This window comes from Pseudophryne corroboree, chromosome 4 (genome assembly GCF_028390025.1).
Source record: "Pseudophryne corroboree isolate aPseCor3 chromosome 4, aPseCor3.hap2, whole genome shotgun sequence".
NCBI lineage: Eukaryota > Metazoa > Chordata > Amphibia > Anura > Myobatrachidae > Pseudophryne > Pseudophryne corroboree.
In genome coordinates, this window is record NC_086447.1 from 428145948 (window position 1) to 428172552 (window position 26605).

Here is a 26605-nt window from a genome sequence, read left to right on the forward strand (position 1 = left end):
GGCCGGAACCACAATCTCTGGTTAAGATAAAAAGATGATACCACCTTAGAGAGATAACCAGGGAGAGTTCCAAGAACTGCCCGGTCATGGTGAAAAATCAGAAAAACCCTGAAAAAAAATCTGTGAAAAGCGCATCGGCGGTTCACACTGTGCTCATGTGTTTAAAATAAGTGCATGTAAATTTTGTGTGTTGTGGATAGCAAGTGATACGTGGTGCTATATAACGGAGATGCTATGGAGCTGTGATATAATATCAGCCACACATATAATGGGTACTGGCATTCGTTTCAATAGAATCAGTCTAGAAACAGTATAAGACAATATATACAGACTGTTGCTTTAGAAGGACAAACAGATCTCCATGCAGCTGCACATGTAACAATACAGCTACATCCAGTTGTTCCACATTAGTGCATTTAAATTAGGTGTGTTGTATATAGCAAGCGATACGTAGTGCAATACCATTGAGGTGCATTGGAGCCATGATAAAATACTGATTACATGTGTAATAGGTCCGGCCATATGTTTCTGTGTAATCAGTTTAGCAACAGCATAAAATGAATGATATACAGACTATTGCTTTATAAGGATAGATAGACCTTCATGCAGCTGCACATGTAGCAGTGTCAGCAGTATTACAGCAACATAGTAACAGTGACAGAGGGAAAGTAACCATATCACTGATTAGAGACTAGATGCTGAGCACATGCAATACAATATCACTATAGCTACATATTACACTTTACAAAGTAGCATTATAATACCACTGAAGGTGTTTATCCCATATAGAGACAAATGTGTCAAATTTATGGTTCATACAGTTGTCACATATTAGTTAGGTTCCAGTTGCAATACTGAACTGTTTAATAAGATACAAGTGATATGGTCAACTCACTGAAATTAGTAAAATAGACCATCATACAGAGGCCAATAGGCCCACCATTTAGTCAGTGAGATGAGTATCTAACTAATTCCAGTTATATAAAATATCACATCCATTATATGAAGTGTCCCCTTTGTGCTATCCCACAAGGAATTATATACCTATACAGGTTGAGTATCCCATATCCAAATATTCCGAAATACGTAATATTCCGAATTACGGATTTTTTTTTTATTTTATTTTTTAGAGAGAGTGAGATAGTGAAACCTTTGTTTTCTGATGGCTCAATGTCCGCAAACTTTGTTTAATACACAAAGTTATTAAAAATATTGTATTAAATGACCTTCAGGCTGTGTATACAAGGTGTATATGAAACATAAATAAATTGTGTGAATGTATACACACTTTGTTTAATGCACAAAGTTATTAAAAATATTGGCTAAAATGACCTTCAAGCTGTGTGTATAAGGTATATATGAAACAAATGCATTCTGTGCTTAGACTTAGGTCCCATCACCATGATATCTCATTATGGTATGCAATTATACCAAAATATGGAAAAATCCGATATACAAAAGTCTTCCGGTCCCAAGCATTTTGGATAAGGGATACTCAACCTGTATCAGCAACTAGGATATGAGGAATTATTTAATTGCGGACCAAAGTCCTATATAATGCTGTATAAACAAATGGATAGTACTAGTAGCAATCAACTTTAAGAATTGCATGCAGAAAATCATGTGTGACCGGGCAACATCGACAGCGGTAACTGAGAATATCTGCGCACTGACATTGAATGGGTCACACTGGAGCACTTAAGGTGTGTACACACGGTAAGATCTTTTCTTCCGATTCTAACTATATAGTCAGAATCGGAAGAAAAGATAGTGCAGATCGCAAGGTGACAGTCACCTTGCGATCCCGATCAGATGCAGATGCGCGGCATCGGCCGAAAAAATAGGCTGTGCAGGCAAGTCAATCCTGACTCTCTCTATAGAAGAGATAGTCAGGATTGACACTTAGCCAAAATCGCATAGAACCAGGATCGCAAGCACACTCATTATGTGCTTGCGATACTGGCTAAGTGCCGACCCGGCCCCCCGTCGCACAGTGAGAATCGGATAAGTCCGAATCTCACCGTGTGTACACACCCTTAAAGGCAGATTTTGCCAGCATCAGTGATTACATTAGGGATCATATAGATTTACGATCTCTGCTAAGCAACACTGACAGCAGTGACTGAGAATGTGTGTCCCTATTTACTAGATCTAGTGGATGCCACGAAGAGGGGATACTAGCTAGCAGATTATTACTAATGCATATGTGCTGGAATATATCAATATAATAGAACTTGATATTACTCACTGACCAATACTAATCTTACTGGACTTGACATATGCAATACTCTAACGAATGAATCTAGAATTAATCCCTGGATAATTATTGGGAAGTGTATGATATGAGATTAATATGTTTTGAGAAGAATTGTTTGGGATAAACACTTTTTGACTAACACAATTAACCTTATTGGAGGTCATAGTACCCAGAGGTCAAACTATTGCACAACACAGTACAGTGTGTGGGTTTTAAAGATTTGTCGCAATTTGTTTATTTGTATGTGGTTTTAATATTTCACGGTTACAGGATTTTTAATAGCAGATCAATAAAAGTTAAATTTTACATGTCTAATTAATTCTAACTAGTGCGCCACTCTAAGTCCAATTTCTTTCTCTTTTTGTAAACTAGTCCTTATATATAAGGCAACAATATACTCTCTGGCAGCACCCCCATCAAGAGTCAAATTCATGACAGCGAAACAATACGGGGTCGTAATGAAAATATATAGGATGATACTAGTGCAGTAGTTTTCCCATTATCCCTTCCCCACTTAAAGTGACTGTACTTGAACAGGCCTGTTCTGTACTAGAGGCAGGGCCAGTGTCAATGCATTGAACACTGCCCGCAATTCCAGAATGTTTATCGGGAGAAGAGATACCTCCCTGGTTCACCGACCCTGGAGAGAGTGTTGCTCCATCACTGCGCCCCAACCCGGCAGACTGGCATCCGTTGTCAGGAGGACCCAGTTGGAGATCTAAAAGGGACAGCCCCTGCTCAACTGTTGGTCCTGTAGCCACCAGCTCAGTGACAGACAAACCTCTGGAGTCAAGGAGATCATTTGAGACCTGATCTGATGAGGCAAGCAGTCCCACTTGGAAAGGATTAACCTCTGCAGAGGGCAAGAGTGAAATTGAGCGTACTCTACCATGTTGAAAGCCGACACCATGTGGCCTAGTACTTCCATCGCCGAGTGTATCGACACTCTTGGGCGAGAGAGGAAATATCTGATCCTGTCCTGAAGTTTCAGGACCTTCTCTGGAGACAGAAACAATCATTGGCTGTGTGTGTCCAGTATTGCCCCCAGGTGCACCATGCTCCGAGCAGGGACCAGGGAGGACTATTTCCAGTTGATGAGCCACACGTGGGCTAGTAGGAATTGGACCGTCCGTTTCAGATGACTGAAGAGAACCACTTGGGAGTTAGCCAGGATCAGCAAGTCATCCAGATACGCCAGGATCACGATTGCCTGGCGACAGAGATGAGCCGTCAACATGGCCATTACCTTGGTGAATATCCGCAGGGCCGTGGTCAATCCAAATGGCAGGGCCTGGAATCGATAATGTAGGTTGCCAATAGCAAACCGCAGATATTGCTGATGCGACATGGCAATAGGAATATGCAGGTAAGCATCCTGTATGTCCAGGGATACCATATAGTCTTCGGGTTCCATGGCCAGCATAATAAAGTGCAGAGATTCCATGCGGAATTTGGACACTCACAAATTTGTTCAATGATTTGAGGTTGAGAATAGGCCGGAAGGACCCACTTGGCTTCGGTACAAGAAACAGGGTCGAATAGTATCCCCTGCTTCTCGAAGACAGAGGTCCACCACTCCTGTATCCAGGAGGGATTGTACAAGAGTGCAGAGCTTGCGCTTTTAATGGATCCGAAGGGATAACAGTTGTTCAAAACTGGCGAGGAGGACATCTCTTGAAAGAGATTGCGTACCGTGAGAGACAACTTCCCGCTCCCATGCATCCAAAGTAATCTCTAACCATGCCTGGGCGAACTGCAGAAGTCGGATTCCCACCCTGGGTTCCCCCCAGGGGGAAGCCCACCCCGTCATGCAGCAGGCATGTCTGGTTTGCAAACAGGCTGACGGGGGGCCCGGGATTGTTTAGATTTAGGTTTAGTGGTTTTGGAAGCACGAGCCTGTCGCAGATGCGCCTGATCCTTTGCTTTTCCTGGAGGCTGAAAGGAATGATAGGTGGTACTCTTAGCCTACGGAAAAGAAGGATTAGTATTTGAGAGACACGCAGTCTTGGCAGTAGCCAAGTCAGTTACGATCTTGTTCAGATCATCCCCAAATAGGATATCTCCTTTAAAAGGGAGCACCTCCAAAGTTTTTTGGGAGTCCTTCCAGGACCTCAACCACATACGACGAGCCAGGATGGATGTAGTAGACGCCTTAGCCGCCATTACACCTGCATCAGAGGCCACCTCCTGAATACAGTGGGATGCTGTGGTAATATAAGACAGATATTGTCTGGCAGTGTCAGAAAAATCCTGAGGCAGCTCATCCTCAATTGCCTGAACCCATGCTTCAATACCTTTCACAGCCCAGGAGGCTGCCATAGTGGGTCTATGTACAGCACCAATAAGGGAGTAGATAGACTTCAGGCTTATCCGTCAGTTCCTTCAATGAGGTGACAATGGTGACAGGCAGCGTAGACACCACAAGACGGGCGACATGAGAGTCCACCGGCGGTGGAGATTCCCACTTGTTACTCAGCTCCGCAGGGATAGGATAATGAGCTAGCATCTTTTTAGACAAGAGAAAAATTCTTTCCTGGAGACTTCCAGAATTCCTGACGTATGTGAATTAAATGGTCAGAATGCGGTAAGACTATTTTAGCAACCTTCTGACGTTTGAACTTATCAGGTTTCTTAGACGCAGCAGTAAGCTCAAGGTCATAGTCTATTTGAAGAATTAGCTTAATGGCCTCCACTAGGTCAGGAACATCAACCTGTGTTGTATATTCCTCATCAGAAGCAACTGGATCAGTGTCTGATGGATCAGTATATTCCCCATTTTCATCGGAAGAATTATCTGAAATATTATTGGATTGTGAGGAAGAAATGGCCCTTTTAGATGACCCCTTGGCCCCAGAGACACTTGTCTAACCAAGGATTGATTTAATTGTTGTAATTGGTTAGACAGAGTAAACGCCCATGGCGTATTAACTACACTGACATATGTGGCTGCAATGGCACAGGAGGTTCCACAGGGGGCGCAAGACAGGTCACAAGTGTACCCAACATACTTGAGAACGCTGCCCAAAGTGGGCCCTGATTGGCCACAGGTACTGCAGGTAGACTGGGTGAATGGCAGTCAGCACCTGCACCTAAAACTTCCCCATCAGGTAAATCCGTGGTACCAGTACTGCAGGATGCAGAAGCGTCCGCAGATTTCCCGCCATGTGTGGCAGACATTATAGGGAACGTAGCCGTAGGGCGTAGTACAATATAGGCAGACAAACACAATATCTGCAAAAACCATGTGTTATGTGACAGTAAACAGGACAAGACAGAGGATTTCAGCAATTTGAAGTGACTGAAGCACACTGTAAAAATACAAAAAACTGTATATTCTGTGTAACACTATATCTATATATCTCTCTCTCTATGTGTATGTATATATATATATATATATATATATATACACACACACACACACACACACACACACACATAAATACAGGTTGAGTCTCCCTTATCCAAAATGCTTGGGACCAGAGGTATTTTGGATATGGGATTTTTCCGTATTTTGGAATATTTTGCATACCATAATGAGATATCATGGTGATGGGACCTAAATCTAAGCACAGAATGCATTTATGTTTCATATACACCTTATACACACAGCCTGAAGGTCATTTAATACAATATTTTTAATAACTTTGTGTATTAAACAAAGTTTGTGTACATTGAGCCATCAAAAAACAAAGGTTTCACTATCTTACTCTTAATCAAAAAAGTCCGTATTTCGGAATATTCCGTATTTCGGAATATTTGGATATGGGATACTCAACATATATATATATATATATATATATATATATATATATATATATATATATATATATTATATATTATATATATATTATATATAATAAGAATTTACTCACCGGTAATTCTATTTCTCATAGTCCGTAGTGGATGCTGGACACTCTTAAAAGAAAGATTAGGTACTATATCTGGTGTGCACTGGCACCTCCCTCTATGCCCCTCCTCCAGACCTCAGTTAGGGAAACTGTGCCCGGAAGAGCTGACATTACTAGGAAAGGATTTGGAATCCAGGGTAAGACTCATACCAGCCACACCGTACAACTTGTGATAACTATACCCAGTTAACAGTATGAACCCAAAATTGAGCCTCATCCAACAGATGGCTCATACCAATAACCCTTTAGTTAGGCAATAACTATATACATGTATTGCAGAGAGTCCGCACTTGGGACGGGCTCCCAGCATCCACTACGGACTATGAGAAATAGAATTACCGGTGAGTAAATTCTTATTTTCTCTGACGTCCTAGTGGATGCTGGGTACTCCGTAAGGACCATGGGGATTATACCAAAGCTCCCAAATGGGCGGGAGAGTGCGGATGACTCTGCAGCACCGAATGAGCAAACTCAAGGTCCTCCTCAGCCAGGGTATCAAACTTGTAGAATTTTGCAAAAGTGTTTGATCCCGACCAAGTAGCAGCTCGGCAAAGTTGTAAAGCCGAGACCCCTCGGGCAGCCGCCCAAGAAGAGCCCACCTTCCTCGTGGAATGGGCTTTTACTGATTTAGGATGCGGCAGTCCAGCCGCAGAATGTGCAAGTTGAATCGTGCTACAGATCCAGCGAGCAATAGTCTGCTTTGAAGCAGGAGCACCCAGCTTGTTGGGTGCATGCAGGATAAACAGCGTGTCAGTTTTTCTGACTCCAGCCGTCCTGGAAACATAGATTTTCAGGGCCCGGACTACGTCCAGCAACTTGGAATCCTCCAAGTCCCGAGTAGCCGCAGGCACCACAATAGGTTGGTTCAAATGAAACGCTGATACCACCTTTGGGAGAAATTGGGGACGAGCCCTCAATTCTGCCCTGTCCATGTGGAAAATCAGATATGGGCTTTTACAGGACAAAGCCGCCAATTCTGACACACGCCTAGCTGAGGCCAAGGCCAACACAGCATGACTACCTTCCACGTGAGATACTTCAACTCCACGGTCTGAAGTGGCTCAAACCAATGTGATTTTAGGAAATCCAACACAACGTTGAGATCCCAAGGTGCCACTGGAGGCACAAAAGGGGGCTGAATATGCAGCACTCCCTTAACAAACGTCTGAACTTCAGGCAGTGAAGCCAGTTCTTTTGAAAGAAAATAGACAGGGCCGAAATCTGGACCTTAATGGATCCCAATTTTAGGCCCATAGTCACTCCTGACTGCAGGAAGTGCAGAAATCGACCCAGCTGAAATTCCTCTGTTGGGGCCTTCCTGGCCTCACACCAAGCAACATATTTTCGCCATATGCGGTGATAATGTTTTGCTGTCACATCCTTCCTAGCTTTTATCAGCGTAGGAATGACTTCATCTGGAATGCCCTTTTCCATTAGGATCCGGGGTTCTTCCCTGAGTGACTGCCCCCCAACCTCGGAGGCTTGCATCCGTGGTCACCAGGACCCAGTCCTGAATGCCGAATCTGCGGCCCTCGAGAAGATGAGCACTCTGCAGCCCCCACAGCAGAGACACCCTGGCCCGCGGGACAGGGTGATTAACCGATGCATCTGAAGATGCGATCCGGACCACTTGTCTAACAGATCCCACTGAAAGATCCTTGCATGGAACCTGCCGAAGGGAATTGCTTCGTAAGAAGCTACCATCTTTCCCAGGACTCGCGTGCAGTGATGCGCCGACACCTGTTTTGGTTTCAGGAGGTCCCTGACCAGAGATGACAATTCCTGGGCCTTCTCCTCCGGGAGAAACACCTTCTTCTGTTCTGTGTCCAGAATCATGCCCAAGAACAGCAGACGCGTCGTAGGAATCAGCTGCGACTTTGGGATATTCAGAATCCAGCCGTGCTGTTGTAGCACTTCCCGAGATAGTGCTTATCTGACTAACAACTGCTCCTTGGACCTTGCCTTTATAAGGAGATCGTCCAAGTACGGGATAATTATAACTCCCTTCTTTCGAAGGAGTATCATCATTTCGGCCATTACCTTGGTAAATACCCTCGGTGCCGTGGACAGACCAAACGGCAACGTCTGGAATTGGTAATGACAGTCCTGTACCACAAACCTGAGGTACTCCTGGTGAGGTGGGTAAATGGGGACATGTAGGTAAGCATCCTTGATGTCCAGCGACACCATAAAATCCCCCTCTTCCAGGCTTGCAATAACCGCCCTGAGCGATTCCATTTTGAACTTGAACTTCCTTATATAAGTGTTCAAGGATTTCAAATTTAGAATGGGTCTCACCGAACCGTCTGGTTTCGGTACCACAAACATTGTGGAATAGTAACCCCATCCCTGTTGAAGGTGGGGAACTTTGATTATCACCTGCTGAAGTTACAGCTTGTGAATTGCCGCCAGTACTACCTCCCTTTCCTTGGGAGCAGCTGGCAAGGCTGATTTGAGGTAACGGCGAGGGGGAGTCTCCTCGAACTCCAGCTTGTATCCCTGAGATACCACTTGTAGAACCCAGAGATCCACCTGTGAGCGAACCCACTGGTCGCTGAAGTTCCGGAGACGCGCCCCCACCGCACCTGGCTCCACCTGTGGAGCCCCAGCGTCATGCGGTGGACTTAGTGGAAGCAGGGGAGGATTTTTGTTCCTGGGAACTGGCTGTCTGGTGCAGCTTTTTCCCTCTACCCCTGCCTCTGGGCAGAAAGGACGCACCTCTGACCCGCTTGCCTTTCTGAGGCCGAAAGGACTGTACTTGATAATACGGTGCTTTCTTAGGCTGTGAGGGAACCTGAGGTAAAAAAGTCGACTTCCCAGCTGTTGCTGTGGATACGAGGTCCGAGAGACCGTCCCCAAACAATTCCTCACCCTTATAAGGCAAAACCTCCATGTGCCTTTTAGAATCAGCATCACCTGTCCACTGCCGAGTCCATAATACTCTCCTGGCAGAAATGGACATTGCATTAATTCTAGATGCCAGCCGGCAAATGTCCCTCTGTGCATCCCTCATATATAAGACGATGTCTTTAATATGCTCTATGGTTAGCAAAATAGTACCCCTGTCGAGGGAATCAATGTTATCTGACAGGGTATCAGACCAAGCTGCTGCAGCACTACACATCCATGCTGAAGCAATTGGAGGTCTCAGTATAGTACCTGAGTGTGTATACACAGACTTCAGGATAGCCTCCTGCTTTCTATCTGCAGGCTCCTTTAAGGCGGCCGTATCCTGAGACGGCATTGCCACCTTTTTTGATAAGCGTGTGAGCGCCTTGTCCACCCTAGGGGATGTTTCCCAACGTAACCTGTCCGTTGGCGGGAAAGGGTACGCCATTAGTAACCTCTTAGAAATCACTAATTTCTTATCTGGGGAACACCACGCTTCTTCACACAATTCATTTAACTCATCAGATGGGGGAAAAGTCACTGGCTGCATTTTCTCCCCAAACATAATACCCTTTTTAGTGGTAACCGGGTTAATGTCAGAAATGTGCAACACATTTTTCATTGCCGTAATCATGCATCGGATGGCCCTTGTGGACTGTACATTTGTCTCATCCTTGTCTACACTGGAGTCAGACTCCGTGTCGACATCTGTGTCTGCTATCTGAGGTAGCGGGCGTTTTTGAGCCCCTGATGGCCTCTGAGACGCCTGGGCAGGCGCGGGCTGAGATGCCGGCTGTCCCAAAGCTGTTACGTCATCGAACCTTTTATGCAAGGAGTTTACACTGTCGGTTAATACCTTCCACATATCCATCCACTCTGGTGTCGGCCCCGCAGGGGACGACACCACACTTATCGGCTCCTGCTCCGCCTCCACGTAAGCCTCTTCATCAAACATGTCGACACAGCCGTACCGACACACCGCACACACACAGGGAATGCTCTGACTGAGGACAGGACCCCACAAAGTCCTTTGGGGAGACAGAGAGAGTATGCCAGCACACACCAGAGCGCTATATAACAGAGGGATTTACACTAACACAAAGTGAATTTTCCCCAATAGCTGCTTATATCACCTTTTGCGCCTAAATTTATGTGCCCCCCCCTCTCTGTTTTACCCTTCTTGTAGTGTATACTGCAGGGGAGAGCCTGGGGAGCGTCCTTCCAGCGGAGCTGTGAAGAGAAAATGGCGCCGTGTGCTGAGGGAGATAGCCCCGCACCCTCCGCGGCGGGCTTCTCCCGCTTTTTTAATAATGTTAATGGCGGGGGATTAGGCACATATACAGTTTATAACTGTATTATATGCAATTTTGCCAAAAGGTATACTTATTGCAGCCCAGGGCGCCCCCCCCCCCCCCCAGCGCCCTGCACCCACCAGTGACCGGAGCGTGTGGTGTGCTGTGGGAGCAATGGCGCACAGCTGCAGTGCTGTGCGCTACCTTATTGAAGACCGGAGTCTTCAGCCGCCGTTTTTCTTCTGGTTCTTCAGTCTTCTGGCTCTGCAAGGGGGACGGCGGCGCGGCTCCGGGAACGGACGATCGAGGTCGGGCCCTGTGTTCGATCCCTCTGGAGCTAATGGTGTCCAGTAGCCTTAGAAGCACAAGCTAGCTGCAAGCAGGTAGGTTTGCTTCTCTCCCCTCAGTCCCTCGTAGCAGTGAGTCTTTTGCCAGCAGATCTCACTGAAAATAAAAAATCTAACAAATACTTTCTTTTCTAGTAAGCTCAGGAGAGCCCACTAGGTGCATCCAGCTCTGGCCGGGCACAGATTCTAACTGAGGTCTGGAGGAGGGGCATAGAGGGAGGAGCCAGTGCACACCAGATATAGTACCTAATCTTTCTTTTAAGAGTGCCCAGTCTCCTGCGGAGCCCGTCTATTCCCCATGGTCCTTACGGAGTACCCAGCATCCACTAGGACGTCAGAGAAATAAACACAAATATATACACACATATATATATATATATATATATATATATACATATATATATATATACACACACACACACACACACACATATATATACACATATATATATATACATACATATATATATACATATATATATATACATATACATATATACATACATACACACACACACACACACACATACATACATACATACATATATATATATATATATATATATATATATATATATATATATATATATATATATATAAATCCACAACAGAGGAGCACTCACCAGTCTTCATAAACATGTTTTCTTTATTTTCAGTAGATCATAGTAAACGGGTGTATCGACGTTTCGGTCCCAAACTGGACCTTTGTCAAGATCATCTAGTATTGTGAATAGCACCCATTTATACCCAAATGTGACCCTCCCACCAATCATCCAATTAGAGGGATTCCAAGTATAATACATTAAAATACAGACATTATATAACAAATACAAACATGACAAACTGACATAACATTTAATGTGGATAGTTCTTACTTTAAAACCATATATCCACTGCAAAACGCCGTACTGAGTGTTGTAGTCACAACAGAAGCGGCGTGCGTTCCACTGCGTCCCGCACTTCCGGTCTGTGGAACGCACGCTCCGATCACGTGACCGGAAATGTACAATCAATCTAATGGATTAGAAGTAAGGTGTTACACGGATCTCCGTGCTTCCTGTCTCTGGAACACAAATTCCAGTACCATGTCAGGAAGTGTAGTGATTGGTATATGTAAATAGCATAAAGTGACACCGTTGTCATGGTGATCAGTGGTCATATTTTAAAAGGAAATATTGGAGAACCCATATACTGGCAAATATCACAGTGGATATATGTGTCTCAAACGAGGCCATATTTGGCTATTGTTACATGGACTCTGATATACTTAGTTATATTCTTATATTGTTAGGCTATATTATTACTGTATAATTTATTTATTAACAAGCTTTGGCAATTAAGGGTACAGACACAGACCATCCATACTGCGGAAATCCAGAACCTCGTAAGAAGCTACCATCTTTCCCAGGACCCGCGTGCAGTGATGCACCGATACCTGTTTTGGTTTCAGGAGGTCTCTGACTAGAGAAGACAACTCCCTGGCTTTCTCCTCCAGGAGAAACACTTTTTTCTGGACTGTGTCCAGAATCATACCCAGGAACATTAGATGTGTAGTCGGAACCAGCTGTGACTTTGGGATATTCAGAATCCAGCCGTGCTGGCGCAGCACTTCCTGAGATAGTGCTACTCCCACCAACAACTGTTCCTTGGACCGTGCCTTTATTAGGAGATCGTCCAAGTACGGGATAATTAAAACTCCCTTTTTTCGAAGGAGTATCATCATTTCGGCCATTACCTTGGTAAACACCCTCGGTGCCATGTACAGTCCAAACGGCCGTGTCTGGACTTGGTAATGGCAAACCTGTACCACAAATCTGAGGTACTCCTGGCGAGGATGGTAAATGGGGACAAGCAGGTAAGCATCCTTGATGTCCCGGGATACCATGTAATCCCCCTCGTCCAGGCTTGCAATAACCGCCCTGAGCGATTCCATCTTGAACTTGAATTTTTTTTTTTTTTTTTATGTATGTGTTCAAGGATTTTAAATATAAAATGGGTCACACCGAACCATGCGGTTTCGGTATCCCAAACCGTGTGGAATAGTAACCCCGTCCTTGTTGAAGTAGGGGCACCTTTGACCCGCTTGCTTTTCTGAAGCTGAAAGGACTGTACCTGATAATACAGTGCTTTCTTAGTCTGTGAGGAAACCTGAGGTAAAAATATTTCTTCCCAGCAGTTGCTGTGGATACGAGGTCCCAGAGACCATCCCCAAATAATTCCTCACCCTTATAAGGCAGAATCTCTATGCGCCTTTTAAGTCAGCATCACCTGTCCAGTGACAGGTCTCTAATACCCTCCTGACAGAATGGACATTACATTAATTTTGGATGCCAGCCGGCAAAATATCCCTCTGTGCATCCCTCATACATAAGACGACGTCTTTAATATGTTCTCATATTAGCAAACTAGTATGCTTGACAGGGTCACCGACCACGCTGCAGCAGCACGATCTGCAGGTCTCAGTCTAGTACCTGAGTGTGTAAATACAGCCTCCTGCTTTTAATCAACAGGTACCTTCAAAGTGGCCGTTCCTAAAACGGCAGTGCCACCTTTTTGACAACCGTGTGAGCGCCTTATCCACCCTAGGGGATATCTCCCAGCGTAACTTATCCTCCTGGCGGGAAAGGGTACGCCATCAGTAACTTTTTAGAAATTACCAGTTTCTTAACGGGGGAACCCACGCTTTTCACACACTTCATTTATTCATCTGATGGGGGAACAAAACACTGCCTGTTTTTTCTCCCCAAACCTAAAACCCATTTTTAGAGGTGCTTGGGTTAATGTCAGAAATGTATAACACATTTTTTATTGCCGGGATCAAGCCACGGATGTTCCTAGTGGATTGTGTATATGCCTCAACCTTGTCGACACTGGAGTCAGACTCCGTGTCGACATCTGTGTCTGCCATCTGAGTGAGCGGGCGTTTTTGAGCCCCTGGTGGCCTTTGAGACGCCTGGGCAGGCGCGGGCTGAGAAGCCGGCTGTCCCACAGCTGTTACGTCATCCACCCTTTTATGTAAGGAGTTGACACTGTCGGTTAATACCTTTCACCTATCCATCCACTCTGGTGTCGGCCCCCCAGGGGGCGACATCACATATATCGGCCTCTGCTCCGTCACCATATAAGCCTCCTCATTCAACATGTCGACACAGCCGTACCGACACACCGCAGACACACAGGGAATGCTCTAAACGAGGACAGGACCCACAAAAGCCCTTTGGGGGGACAGAGTGAGAGTATGCCAGCACACACCAGAGCGCTATATAATGCAGGGACTAACTGAGTTATGTCCCCTATAGCTGCTGTTTTTATATAATATATATATATTGCGCCTAAATTTAGTGCCCCCCCTCTCTTTTTTAACCCTTTTCTGTAGTGTAGACTGCAGGGGAGAGCCAGGGAGCTTCCTTCCAGCGGAGCTGTGAGGGAAAATGGCGCCAGTGTGCTGAGGGAGATAGCTCCGCCCCTTTTCCGCGCCCTATTCTCCCGCTTTTTATGGAATCTGGCAGGGGTATTTACCACATATATAGCCTCTGGGGCTATATATTGTGGTATTTTTGCCAGCCAAGGTGTTTTTATTGCTGCCTCAGGGCGCCCCCCCCCCAGCGCCCTGCACCCTCAGTGACCGGAGTGTGAAGTGTGTGAGAGGAGCAATGGCGCACAGCTGCAGTGCTGTGCGCTACCTTGGTGAAGACAGTCTTCATGCCGCCGATTTTCCGGACCTCTTCTTGCTTCTGGCTCTGTAAGGGGGACGGCGGCGCGGCTCCGGGACCGAACATCAAGGCTGGGCCTGCGGTCGATCCCTCTGGAGCTAATGGTGTCCAGTAGCCTAAGAAGCCCAATCCGGCTGCAAGCAGGCGAGTTCGCTTCTTCTCCCCTTAGTCCCTCGCTGCAGTGAGCCTGTTGCCAGCAGGTCTCACTGAAAATAAATAAGAATTTACTTACCGATAATTCTATTTCTCGTAGTCCGTAGTGGATGCTGGGGACTCCGTCAGGACCATGGGGAATAGCGGCTCCGCAGGAGACAGGGCACAAAAGTAAAAGCTTTAGGATCAGGTGGTGTGCACTGGCTCCTCCCCCTATGACCCTCCTCCAAGCCTCAGTTAGGATACTGTGCCCGGACGAGAGTACACAATAAGGAAGGATTTTGAATCCCGGGTAAGACTCATACCAGCCACACCAATCACACTGTACAACCTGTGATCTGAACCCAGTTAACAGCATGATAACAGCGGAGCCTCTGAAAAGATGGCTCACAACAATAATAACCCGATTTTTGTAACAATAACTATGTACCAGTATTGCAGACAATCCGCACTTGGGATTGGCGCCCAGCATCCACTACGGACTACGAGAAATAGAATTATCGGTAAGTAAATTCTTATTTTCTCTGACGTCCTAAGTGGATGCTGGGGACTCCGTCAGGACCATGGGGATTATACCAAAGCTCCCAAACGGGCGGGAGAGTGCGGATGACTCTGCAGCACCGAGTGAGAGAACTCCAGGTCCTCCTCAGCCAGGGTGTGCCCCTGACCAAGTAGCAGCTCGGCAAAGTTGTAAAGCCGAGACCCCTCGGGCAGCCGCCCAAGATGAGCCCACCTTCCTTGTGGAATGGGCATTTACATATTTTGGCTGTGGCAGGCCTGCCACAGAATGTGCAAGCTGAATTGTACTACACATCCAACTAGCAATCGTCTGCTTAGACGCAAGAGCACCCAGTTTTTTGGGTGCATACAGGATAACAGCAAGTCAGTTTTCCTGACTCCAGCCGTCCTGGAAACCTATATTTTCAGGGCCCTGACAACCTCTAGCAACTTGGAGTCCTCCAAGTCCCTAGTAGCCGCTGGTACCACAATAAGCTGGTTCAGGTGAAACGCTGACACCACCTTAGGGAGAAACTGGGGACGAGTCCGCAGCTCTGCCCTGTCCGAATGGACAATCAGATATGGTCACTTTCCATGTGAGATATTTCAAATCCACAGATTTGAGCGGTTTAAACCAATGTGATTTGAGGAATCCCAGAACTACGTTGAGATCCCACAGTGCCACTGGAGGCACAAAAGGGGGTTGTATATGCAGTACTCCCTTGACAAACTTCTGGACTTCAGGAACTGAAGCCAATTCTTTCTGGAAGAAAATCGACAGGGCCGAAATTTGAACCTTAATGGATCCCAATTTGAGGCCCATAGACACTCCTGTTTGCAGGAAATGCAGGAATCGACCGAGTTGAAATTTCTTCGTGGGGCCTTCCTGGCCTCACACCACGCAACATATTTTCGCCACATGTGGTGATAATGTTGTGCGGTCACCTCCTTCCTGGCTTTGACCAGGGCAGGAGTGACCTCTTCCGGAATGCCTTTTTCCCTTAGGATCCGGCGTTCAACCGCCATGCCGTCAAACGCAGCCGCGGTAAGTCTTGGAACAGACATGGTACTTGCTGAAGCAAGTCCCTTCTTAGCGGCAGAGGCCATGAGTCCTCCGTGAGCATCTCTTGAAGTTCCGGGTACCAAGTCCTTCTTGGCCAATCCGGAGCCACGAGTATAGTTCTTACTCCTCTACGTCTTATAATTCTCAGTACCTTAGGTATGAGAAGCAGAGGAGGGAACACATACACCGACTGGTACACCCACGGTGTTACCAGAACGTCCACATCTATTGCCTGAGGGTCTCTTGACCTGGCGCAATACCTGTCCAGTTTTTTGTTCAGGCGGGACGCCATCATGTCCACCTTTGGTTTTTCCCAATGGTTCACAATCATGTGGAAGACTTCCGTGTGAAGTCCCCACTCTCCCGGGTGGAGGTCGTGCCTGCTGAGGAAGTCTGCTTCCCAGTTGTCCACTCCCGGAATGAACACTGCTGACAGTGCTATCACATGATTTTCCGCCCAGCGAAGAATCCTTGCAGCTTCTGCCATTGCCCTCCTGCTTCTTGTGTCGCCCTGTCTGTTTACGTGGGCGACTGCCGTGATGTTGTCCGACTGGATCAGCACCGGTTGACTTTGAAGCAGAGGTCTTCCTAGGCTCAGAGCATTGTAAATTGCCCTTAGCTCCAGTATATTTATGTGGAGAGAAGTCTCCAGACTTGACCACACTCCTTGGAAATTTCTTCCCTGTGTGACTGCTCCCCAGCCTCTCAGGCTGGCATCCGTGGTCACCAGGACCCAGTCCTGAATGCCGAATCTGCTGCCCTCTAGTAGATGAGCACTCTGCAGCCACCGCAGAAGAAACACCCTTGTCCTTGGAGACAGGATTATCCGCTGATGCATCTGAAGATGCGATCCGGACCATTCGTCCAGCAGATCCCACTGAAAAATTCTTTCGTGAAATCTGCCGAATGGAATCGCTTCGTAAGAAGCCACCATTTTTCCCAGGACTCTTGTGCATTGATGCACTGACACTTGGCCTGGTTCTAGGAGGTTCCTAACTAGCTCGGATAACTCCCAGGCTTTCTCCTCCGGGAGAAACACCTTTTTCTGGACTGTGTCCAGAATAATCCCTAGTAACAGCAGACGTGTCGTCGGAATCAGCTGCGATTTTGGAATATTTAGAATCCACCCGTGCTGTCGTAGAACTACTTGAGATAGTGCTACTCCGACCTCCAACTGTTCTCTGGACCTTGCCCTTATCAGGAGATCGTCCAAGTAAGGGATAATTAAGACGCCTTTTCTTTGAAGAAGAATCATAATTTCGGCCATTACCTTGGTAAAGACCCGGGGTGCCGTGGACAATCCAAACGGCAGCATCTGAAACTGATAGTGACAGTTCTGTACCACGAACCTGAGGTATCCTTGGTGAGAAGGGCAATTTGGGACATGGAGGTAAGCATCCTTGATGTCCAGGGACACCATATAGTCCCCTTCTTCCTGGTTCGCTATCACTGCTCTGAGTGACTCCATCTTGATTTGAACCTTTGTATGTAAGTGTTCAAAGATTTCAGATTTAGAATAAATCTCACCGAGCAGTCTGGCTTCAGTACCACAAATAGTGTGGAATAATACCCCTTTCCTTGTTGTAGGAGGGGTACTTTGATTATCACCTGCTGGGAATACAGCTTGTGAATTTTTCCAATACTGCCTCCCTGTCGGAGGGAGACGTTGGTAAAGCAGATTTCAGGAACCTGCGAGGGGGAGACGTCTCGAATTTCCAATCTGTACCCCTGGGATACTACTTGTAGGATCCAGGGGTCCACTTGCGAGTGAGCCCACTGCGCGCTGAAACTCTTGAGACGACCCCCCCCACCGCACCTGAGTCCGCTTGTACGGCCCCAGCGTCATGCTGAGGACTTGGCAGAAGCGGTGGAGGGCTTCTGTTCCTGGGAAGGGGCTGCCTGCTGCAGTCTTCTTCCGTTCCTCTACCCCTGGGCAGATATGACTGGCCTTTTGCCCGCTTGCCCATATGGGGACGAAAGGACTGAGGCTGAAAAGACGGTGTCTTTTTCTGCTGAGATGTGACTTGGGGTAAAAAGGTGGATTTTCCAGCTGTTGCCGTGGCCACCAGGTCCGATGGACCGACCCCAAATAACTCCTCCCCTTTATACGGCAATACTGCCGTTTGGAATCTGCATCACCTGACCACTGTCGTGTCCATAAACATCTTCTGGCAGACATGGACATCGCACTTACTCTTGATGCCAGAGTGCAAATATCCCTCTGTGCATCTCGCATATATAGAAATGCATCCTTTAAATGCTCTATAGTCAATAAAATACTGTCCCTGTCAAGGGTATCAATATTTTCAGTCAGGGAATCCGACCAAGCCACCCCAGCGCTGCACATCCAGGCTGAGGCGATCGCTGGTCGCAGTATAACACCAGTATGTGTGTATATACTTTTTAGGATATTTTCAAGCCTCCTATTAGCTGGCTCCTTGAGGGCGGCCGTATCTGGAGACGGTAACGCCACTTGTTTTGATAAGCGTGTGAGCGCCTTTAATTTTCTATCGGGGGAGACCCACGCATCATCACACACTTCATTTAATTTATCTGATTCAGGAAAAACTACAGGTAGTTTTTTCACACCCCACATAATACCCTTTTTTGTGGTACTTGTAGTATCAGAAATATGTAACACCTCCTTCATTGCCCTTAACATGTAACGTGTGGCCCTAATGGAAAATACGTTTGTTTCTTCACCGTCGACACTGGAGTCAGTGTCCGTGTCTGTGTCGACCGACTGAGGTAATGGGCGTTTTAAAGCCCCTGACGGTGTTTGAGACGCCTGGACAGGTACTAATTGGTTTGCCGGCCGTCTCATGTCGTCAACCGACCTTGCAGCGTGTTGACATTATCACGTAATTCCCTAAATAAGCCATCCATTCCGGTGTCGACTCCCTAGAGAGTGACATCACCATTACAGGCAATTGCTCCGCCTCCTCACCAACATCGTCCTCATACATGTCGACACACACGTACCGACACACAGCACACACACAGGGAATGCTCTGATAGAGGACAGGACCCCACTAGCCCTTTGGGGAGACAGAGGGAGAGTTTGCCAGCACACACCAAAACGCTATAATTTTACAGGGACAACCTTATATAAGTGTTTTCCGTTATAGCATCTTAATATGTAATAATATCGCCACAAAAATGCCCCCCCTCTCTGTTTTAACCCTGTTTCTGTAGTGCAGTGCAGGGGAGAGCCTAGGAGCCTTCCCACCAGCAGTTCTGTGAGGGAAAATGGCGCTGTGTGCTGTGGAGAATAGGCCCCGCCCCCTTTTCGGCGGGCTTCTTCACCCGTTTTTCTGACAACCTGGCAGGGGTTAAATACATCCATATAGCCCCAGGGGCTATATGTGATGTATTTTTAGCCAGCATAGGTACTTTCATTGCTGCTCAGGGCGCCCCCCCCAGCGCCCTGCACCCTCAGTGACCGTTGGTGTGAAGTGTGCTGAGAGCAATGGCGCACAGCTGCAGTGCTGTGCGCTACCTTAAGAAGACTGGGAAGTCTTCAGCCGCAGATTTCCGGACCTCTTCTCTCTTCAGCATCTGCAAGGGGGTCGGCGGCGCGGCTCCGGTGACCCATCCAGGCTGTACCTGTGATCGTCCCTCTGGAGCTAGTGTCCAGTAGCCTAAGAAGCCAATCCATCCTGCACGCAGGTGAGTTCACTTCTTCTCCCCTAAGTCCCTCGATGCAGTGAGCCTGTTGCCAGCAGGACTCACTGAAAATAAAAAAACCTAACAAAACTTTTACTCTAAGCAGCTCTTTAGGAGAGCCACCTAGATTGCACCCTTCTCGGCCGGGCACAAAGATCTAACTGAGGCTTGGAGGAGGGTCATAGGGGGAGGAGCCAGTGCACACCACCTGATCCTAAAGCTTTTACTTTTGTGCCCTGTCTCCTGCGGAGCCGCTATTCCCCATGGTCCTGACGGAGTCCCCAGCATCCACTTAGGACGTCAGAGAAAAAAACCTAAGTCTATCTTTCTTTCTAAGAGCTCAGGAGAGCCCCTAGTGTGCATCCAACCTCGGCCGGGCACAAAATCTAACTGAGGCTTGGAGGAGGGTCATAGTGGGAGGAGCCAGTGCACACCAGGTAGTCATAAATCTTTCTAGAGTGCCCAGCATCCTTCGGAGCCCGCTATTCCCCATGGTCCTTTCGGAGTTCCCAGCATCCACTAGGACGTCAGAGAAATAAACGTCTTTTTAAAGTTGCTGTGCACCTACGTGGAATAGAATACTCCTGAATAGCCAGTGTGGTCCGCAGCGGGCACCGCAGCTCGTGGCCGCCGCGTGACATGCCCCCAATCGTCACCGGGCACCCGCTAATCGGGACCCTGGTGTTAAAACTTACTGCATCTGCGTCTCTTCGGCATCTGTTAGAGGGTGGCGGCGTGCTGCTGGGGTGTACACACACACAGTGTGAAACAGCACCTCAGGAGCTCAGTGTCCTGTTAGCTGGGATTGCGAACCATTAACCCTCAGGAGGTTGGTTTGCTCCCCCCTCTAAGTCCCACGAGGCAGGTAGATTGGTTGCAAACTAGTACTACCTGAAAATATTATAATAAAATAAAAATTTAAGGAAAACTCTCTGGAACTCCAGAGGAATGTATCCGGCTCCTTGGGACATATTTTTCTAAACTGAGTCTGGTAGGAGGGGCATAGAGGGGAGGAGCCAGCACACACATTCATACACTAAAGGTTTTAAAGTGCCAGGCTCCAGTGGACCCAATCTATAACCCATGGTACTAAAGTACAGTTCCCCAGTATCCACTAGGACGTTAGAGACATTTTATATGCTTGTATACATGCTTTGACACTTGTGTATCTGTGTGAAGTTGAGTCTTTCAATCCGGATATGAAGTGCTACAATGTAGCAGCCACAGCTTTTGTTCAATACAAGTTCCAGAATGCTCTGTACACAGACTTAGGGGTCTTTTACTAAGACTAAGGGGAAGATGTACTAAGCAGTTATAAAAGTGAAGTGAGCCAGTGGAGAAGTTGCCCATTGCAACCAATCATCTGCTCTGTATACTTTTATAGTATGCAAATTATAAATGTTCCGACATTGCTGATTGGTTGCCAAGGGCAACTTCTCCAATGGCTCACTTCTCTAATATTATCACTGCTTAGAACTTCTCCCCCTTAGAAAGAGTTAAGGGGAGAGAGATTAAGTACCAACCAGTTCCTGACATTTTTCAGCCTGTAACATGGCAGTTAGGAGCTGATTGGCTGGTACTTTATCTCTCTCCACAGTATCTCTTTCCAAGGCTTAGTAAAACAGACCCCTCAGTCAAACACACACAACATAGAAGTGTCACATATCACATTAAATCATTACAGTCTCCTGGTGCACACTGGTTGCACCACGTTGCAACTAAGACATTTACTGCGTAAAAAGATGCCCAACATTAGAAGAGTTGCAGGGGACTTGGTGGTTCACTTGCGCCAGGCATCTCATGTGGCATAACATATTGAGGCTAGATTTATGTGGGCATATCTGTATTTTGAAATACACAAATTAACTCAACCTACTTTATGCATGATTTATGGATGCCACAGAGTCATAAACCGGAAGAAAAGAGCCAGCTACTACTATCGCCAGGTAAAGGATGTGTGTTATATACACCTAATTAGTGGAATAACCCATTAATCCGGGGGGGTGGGGGGTGCACTACCTTGTGCATAAAATAACGCAGAGACACAATTGCGTGTTTGACTGGAAGGACCCAGTCTGCATGAGCAGAGAGCTATTCCTCCATCATTATTCTGTAACAGACGGAACATTAACTGACTAAGTAAATTTAAAATGTGGAAGATCTACCAGAAGGACAAGCCCCAAAGAGGCACATGAAATTCCCTTTCTACCAAACTCCTTTCCTTTTATAATGTGATTGTGAATTCAGGCACTGCAAATAACCCACATGCAAATATGACCAATGCAACCTCACTAGCTATGCCAGGAAGTTTTAAATGCTTGCAACCTAAGTCAATAAAATGTACCAGTAAAACAGTACTGCAAAATAGACAACAAGATTACTCACTTCATTGTAAATGCTCCTCCGGTCAGTTTACCAGTTTCTGAATCAAGAAAAGCGAGTTTAAGACAGCAGAGGGTGGGCAGGCCAACTTCATATTTAATACCAACAATCTTCATGAGTTCTTGTTCCTTCAAGGAGAAATAACATATGTAAGGCAATGTGTGTGTTTAAGAATTTAAAACCCTGTATTGATAAATGAAAAAAAAAAGTTAAGCCCATCAGCCCTTCTGTTCTTACTAGGTAGGGCTGCTATAATTTACAGGGTAGTGGTTTCCCATTGTAAGCACTTATTGTTATAAATCTACAGACTGGCAGGCCTAAATGGAGCATATACCTCCCCCTGGGACTGCCTGTCCTGCATTTGATTAGCAGAAGGTGCTTCCAATAGAAAAGCCACTGCCAGGCAGACACTGGTGGCGGTAGGTTAGGTATGCAGTCAGAATGTCCTGACTAAGTTAGCATTAGGGACAGAAATACAATTAGACCAAAACCTCAATGTCGACAATCCAACATTACATCAGTGTCAGTATAATGAATACTGACATTATATACGTCTACAGGTGGAAGATGTGGGACTGTAACCCTGCAGCCCTTTACCATTGGTGTTGCCCCTCTGGGGAAGCTACATGCAAATCAGACCCTCCACCAGATTTCATTAGGTATAGAAAAATGGGGTCAAAGGCACAATTTTCATTTAAAAGGAACCCTTTTTTCGGAAGTTGTCCTTCAAATTAGACCGAACTGTAATTAACAATGCATTTGTGGCAGAATGATCTAAATTTACAGTGTGAAACTATTTTGTAGTCTAAAAGCTATACTAAATGGTTAACGTGTTTTAGCTTTAAAAACAGAAAAAACTTACCCTTAACTCCATTTTATGCCAGGGTTGTTTCTTAGCATTGATCCGATAAATCTTATTCTTTTTGGCCATCTCTACATAGGCTTCATGACCTTGACGAAAATAATACACCTGTAAAACACAAAACATTATGTTAAAAAAAAAAAAGAAAAAGAAAAAAAAATTAGTTGGCACTCCCATTATGCAATAGTATATACTTGCCCTGGTGCCCTCTGGGGTACTTGCACACCAAAGATATATAGTCCATTCGGCGGCACTCATAGGACTTTGTAAATAAAGAATCAGAGACACTGTCGCCCATGTGTGTGTGTGTGTTTCTTCGTAAAGTGATGGGGAACCCCAATTAGTGCGCAGTCTTCGCTCGCCATGCATTGTGCAAGGTGCCTCGCTCCGCTACCGCATCGCTCGGCACAGGTTACTATTCCCAATCGTAGTAAACGTGGACCGGAAAGTATGAAAACGTTTAAAAAAAAAAAGGTCAGGAAAAATAAGAATTTACTTACCGATAATTCTATTTCTCATAGTCCGTAGTGGATGCTGGGGACTCCGTAAGGACCATGGGGAATAGCGGCTCCGCAGGACACTGGGCACATCTAAAGAAAGCTTTAGGACTATCTGGTGTGCACTGGCTCCTCCCCCTATGACCCTCCTCCAAGCCTCAGTTAGGATACTGTGCTTGGACGAGCGTACACAATAAGGAAGGATTTTGAATCCCGGGTAAGACTCATACCAGCCACACCAATCACACCGTATAACCTGTGATCTGAACCCAGTTAACAGCATGATAACAGAAGGAGCCTCTGAAAAGATGGCTCACAACAATAATAACCCGATTTTTGTAACAATAACTATGTACCAGTATTGCAGACAATCCGCACTTGGGATGGGCGCCCAGCATCCACTACGGACTATGAGAAATAGAATTATCGGTAAGTAAATTCTTATTTTCTCTAACGTCCTAAGTGGATGCTGGGGACTCCGTAAGGACCATGGGGATTATACCAAAGCTCCCAAACGGGCGGGAGAGTGCGGATGACTCTGCAGCACCAAATGAGAGAACTCCAGGTCCTCCTCAGCCAGGATCTCAATTTTGTAGAATTTTACAAACGTATTTGCTCCTGACCAAGTAGCTGCTCGGCAAAGTTGTAAAGCCGAGACCCCTCGGGCAGCCGCCCAAGATGAGCCCACCTTCCTTGTGGAGTGGGCATTTACAGATTTTTGGCTGTGGCAGGCCTGCCACAGAATGTGCAAGCTGAATTGTACTACAAATCCAACGAGCAATAGTCTGCTTAGAAGCAGGAGCACCCAGCTTGTTGGGTGCACACAGGATAAACAGCGAGTCAGATTTCCTGACTCCAGCCGTCCTGGAAACATATATTTTCAGGGCACTGACAACGTCTAGCAACTTGGAGGCCTCCAAGTCCCTAGTAGCCGCAGGCACCACCAATAGGTTGGTTCAGGTGAGACGCTGAAACCACCTTGGGGAGAAACTGAGGACGAGTCCTCAATTCCGCCCTGTCCGAATGGAAAATCAGATAAGGGCTTTTTCAGGATAAAGCCGCCAATTCTGACACGCGCCTGGCCCAGGCCAGGGCCAACAGCATGACCACTTTCCATGTGAGATATTTTAACTCCACAGATTTAAGTGGTTCAAACCAATGTGACTTTTGGAACCCAAAACTACATTGAGATCCCAAAGTGCCACTGGAGGCACAAAAGGAGGCTGTATATGCAGTACCCCTTTTACAAACGTCTGAACTTCAGGGACTGAAGCTAGTTCTTTTTGGAAGAAAATTGACAGGGCCGAAATTTGAACCTTAATGGACCCCAATTTCAGGCCCATAGACACTCCTGTTTGCAGGAAATGTAGGAATCGACCCAGTTGAATTTCCTCCGTCGGGCCTTACTGGCCTCGCACCACGCAACATATTTTCGCCAATTGCGGTGATAATGTTTTTGCGGTTACATCCTTCCTGGCTTTGATCAGGATAGGGATGACTTCATCCGGAATGCCTTTTTTCCTTCAGGATCCGGCGTTCAACCGCCATGCCGTCAAACGCAGCCGCGGTAAGTCTTGGAACAGACAGGGTCCTTGCTGGAGCAGGTCCCTTCTTAGAGGTAGAGGCCACGGATCCTCCGTGAGCATCTCTTGAAGTTCCGGTTACCAAGTCCTTCTTGGCCAATCCGGAGCCACGAATATAGTGCTTTCTCCTCTCCATCTTATCAATCTCAGTACCTTGGGTATGAGAGGCAGAGGAGGGAACACATACACTGACTGGTACACCCACGGTGTTACCAGAGCGTCTACAACTATTGCCTGAGGGTCTCTTGACCTGGCGCAATACCTGTCGAGTTTTTTAATCATGTGGACGACTTCTGGGTGAAGTCCCCACTCTCCCGGGTGGAGGTCGTGCTGAGGAAGTCTGCTTCCCAGTTGTCCACTCCCGGAATGAATACTGTTGACAGTGCTATCACATGATTTTCCGCCCAGCGAAGAATCCCTGCAGCTTCTGCCATTGCCCTCCTGCTTCTTGTGCCACCCTGTCTGTTTACGTGGGTGACTGCCATGATGTTGTCCGACTGGATCAACACCGGCTGACCTTGAAGCAGAGGTCTTGCTAAGCTTAGAGCATTGTAAATGGCCCTTAGCTTCAGGATATTTATGTGAAGTGATGTATCCAGGCTTGACCCTAAGCCCTGGATATTCCTTCCCTGTGTGACTGCTCCCCAGCCTCGCAGGCTGGCATCCGTGGTCACCAGGACCCAGTCCTGAATGCCGAATCTGCGGCCCTCTAGAAGATGAGCACTCTGCAACCACCACAGGATGGATACCCTTGTCCTTGGTGACAGGGTTATCCGCTGATGCATCTGAAAATGCGACCCGGACCATTTTTCCAGTAGGTTCCACTGGAAAGTTCTTGGAATCTAACGAATGGGATTGCTTCGTAGGAAGCCACCATTTTTACCCAGAACCCTTGTGCATTGATGCACTGAGACTTGGTTCGGTTTTAGGAGGTTCCTGACTAGCTCGGATAACTCCCTGGCTTTCTCTTCCGGGAGAAACACCTTTTTTCTGGACTGTGTCCAGGAACATCCCTAGGAAACAGAAGACAAGTCGTCGGAACCAGCTGAGATTTTGGAATATTGAGAATCCAATCGTGCTGCCTCAACACTACCTGAGATAGTGCTACACCGACTTCCAACTGTTCCCTGGATCTTACCCTTATCAGGGAATCGTCCAAGTAAGGGATAACTAAAATTTCCTTCCTTCGAAGGGATTTCATTTCGGCCATTACCTTGGTAAAGACCCGGGGTGTCGTGGACCATCCCTACGGCAGCGTCTGAACTGATAGTGACAGTTCTGTACCATAACCTGAGGTACCCTTGGTGAGAAGGGTAAAATTTGACATGAAGGTAAGCATCCTTGATGTCCCGAGACATCATGTAGTCCCCTTCTTCCAGGTTCGCAATCACTGCTCTGAGTGACTCAATCTTGAATTTGAACCTCTGTATGTAAGTGTTCAAAGATTTTAGATTTAGAATCGGTCTCACCGAGCCGTCTGGCTTCGGTACCACAA

At 46.6% G+C, this 26605-nt stretch overlaps 1 protein-coding gene across 2 annotated transcripts in view; it reads right to left on the minus strand.

Moving 5' to 3' along the window:
• PHIP (pleckstrin homology domain interacting protein) overlaps positions 1 to 26605 on the minus strand; it is a 546843-nt gene that overhangs the window by 212803 nt on the left and 307435 nt on the right. For both annotated transcript variants that reach the window (XM_063916855.1, XM_063916854.1), the window contains exons 25-26: positions 23031 to 23138; positions 22172 to 22296 (exon numbers count right to left, since the gene is read on the minus strand). In XM_063916855.1, the coding sequence (XP_063772925.1) occupies positions 22172 to 22296; positions 23031 to 23138 (233 nt within the window). The remainder of the gene's footprint in view (positions 1 to 22171; positions 22297 to 23030; positions 23139 to 26605) is intronic.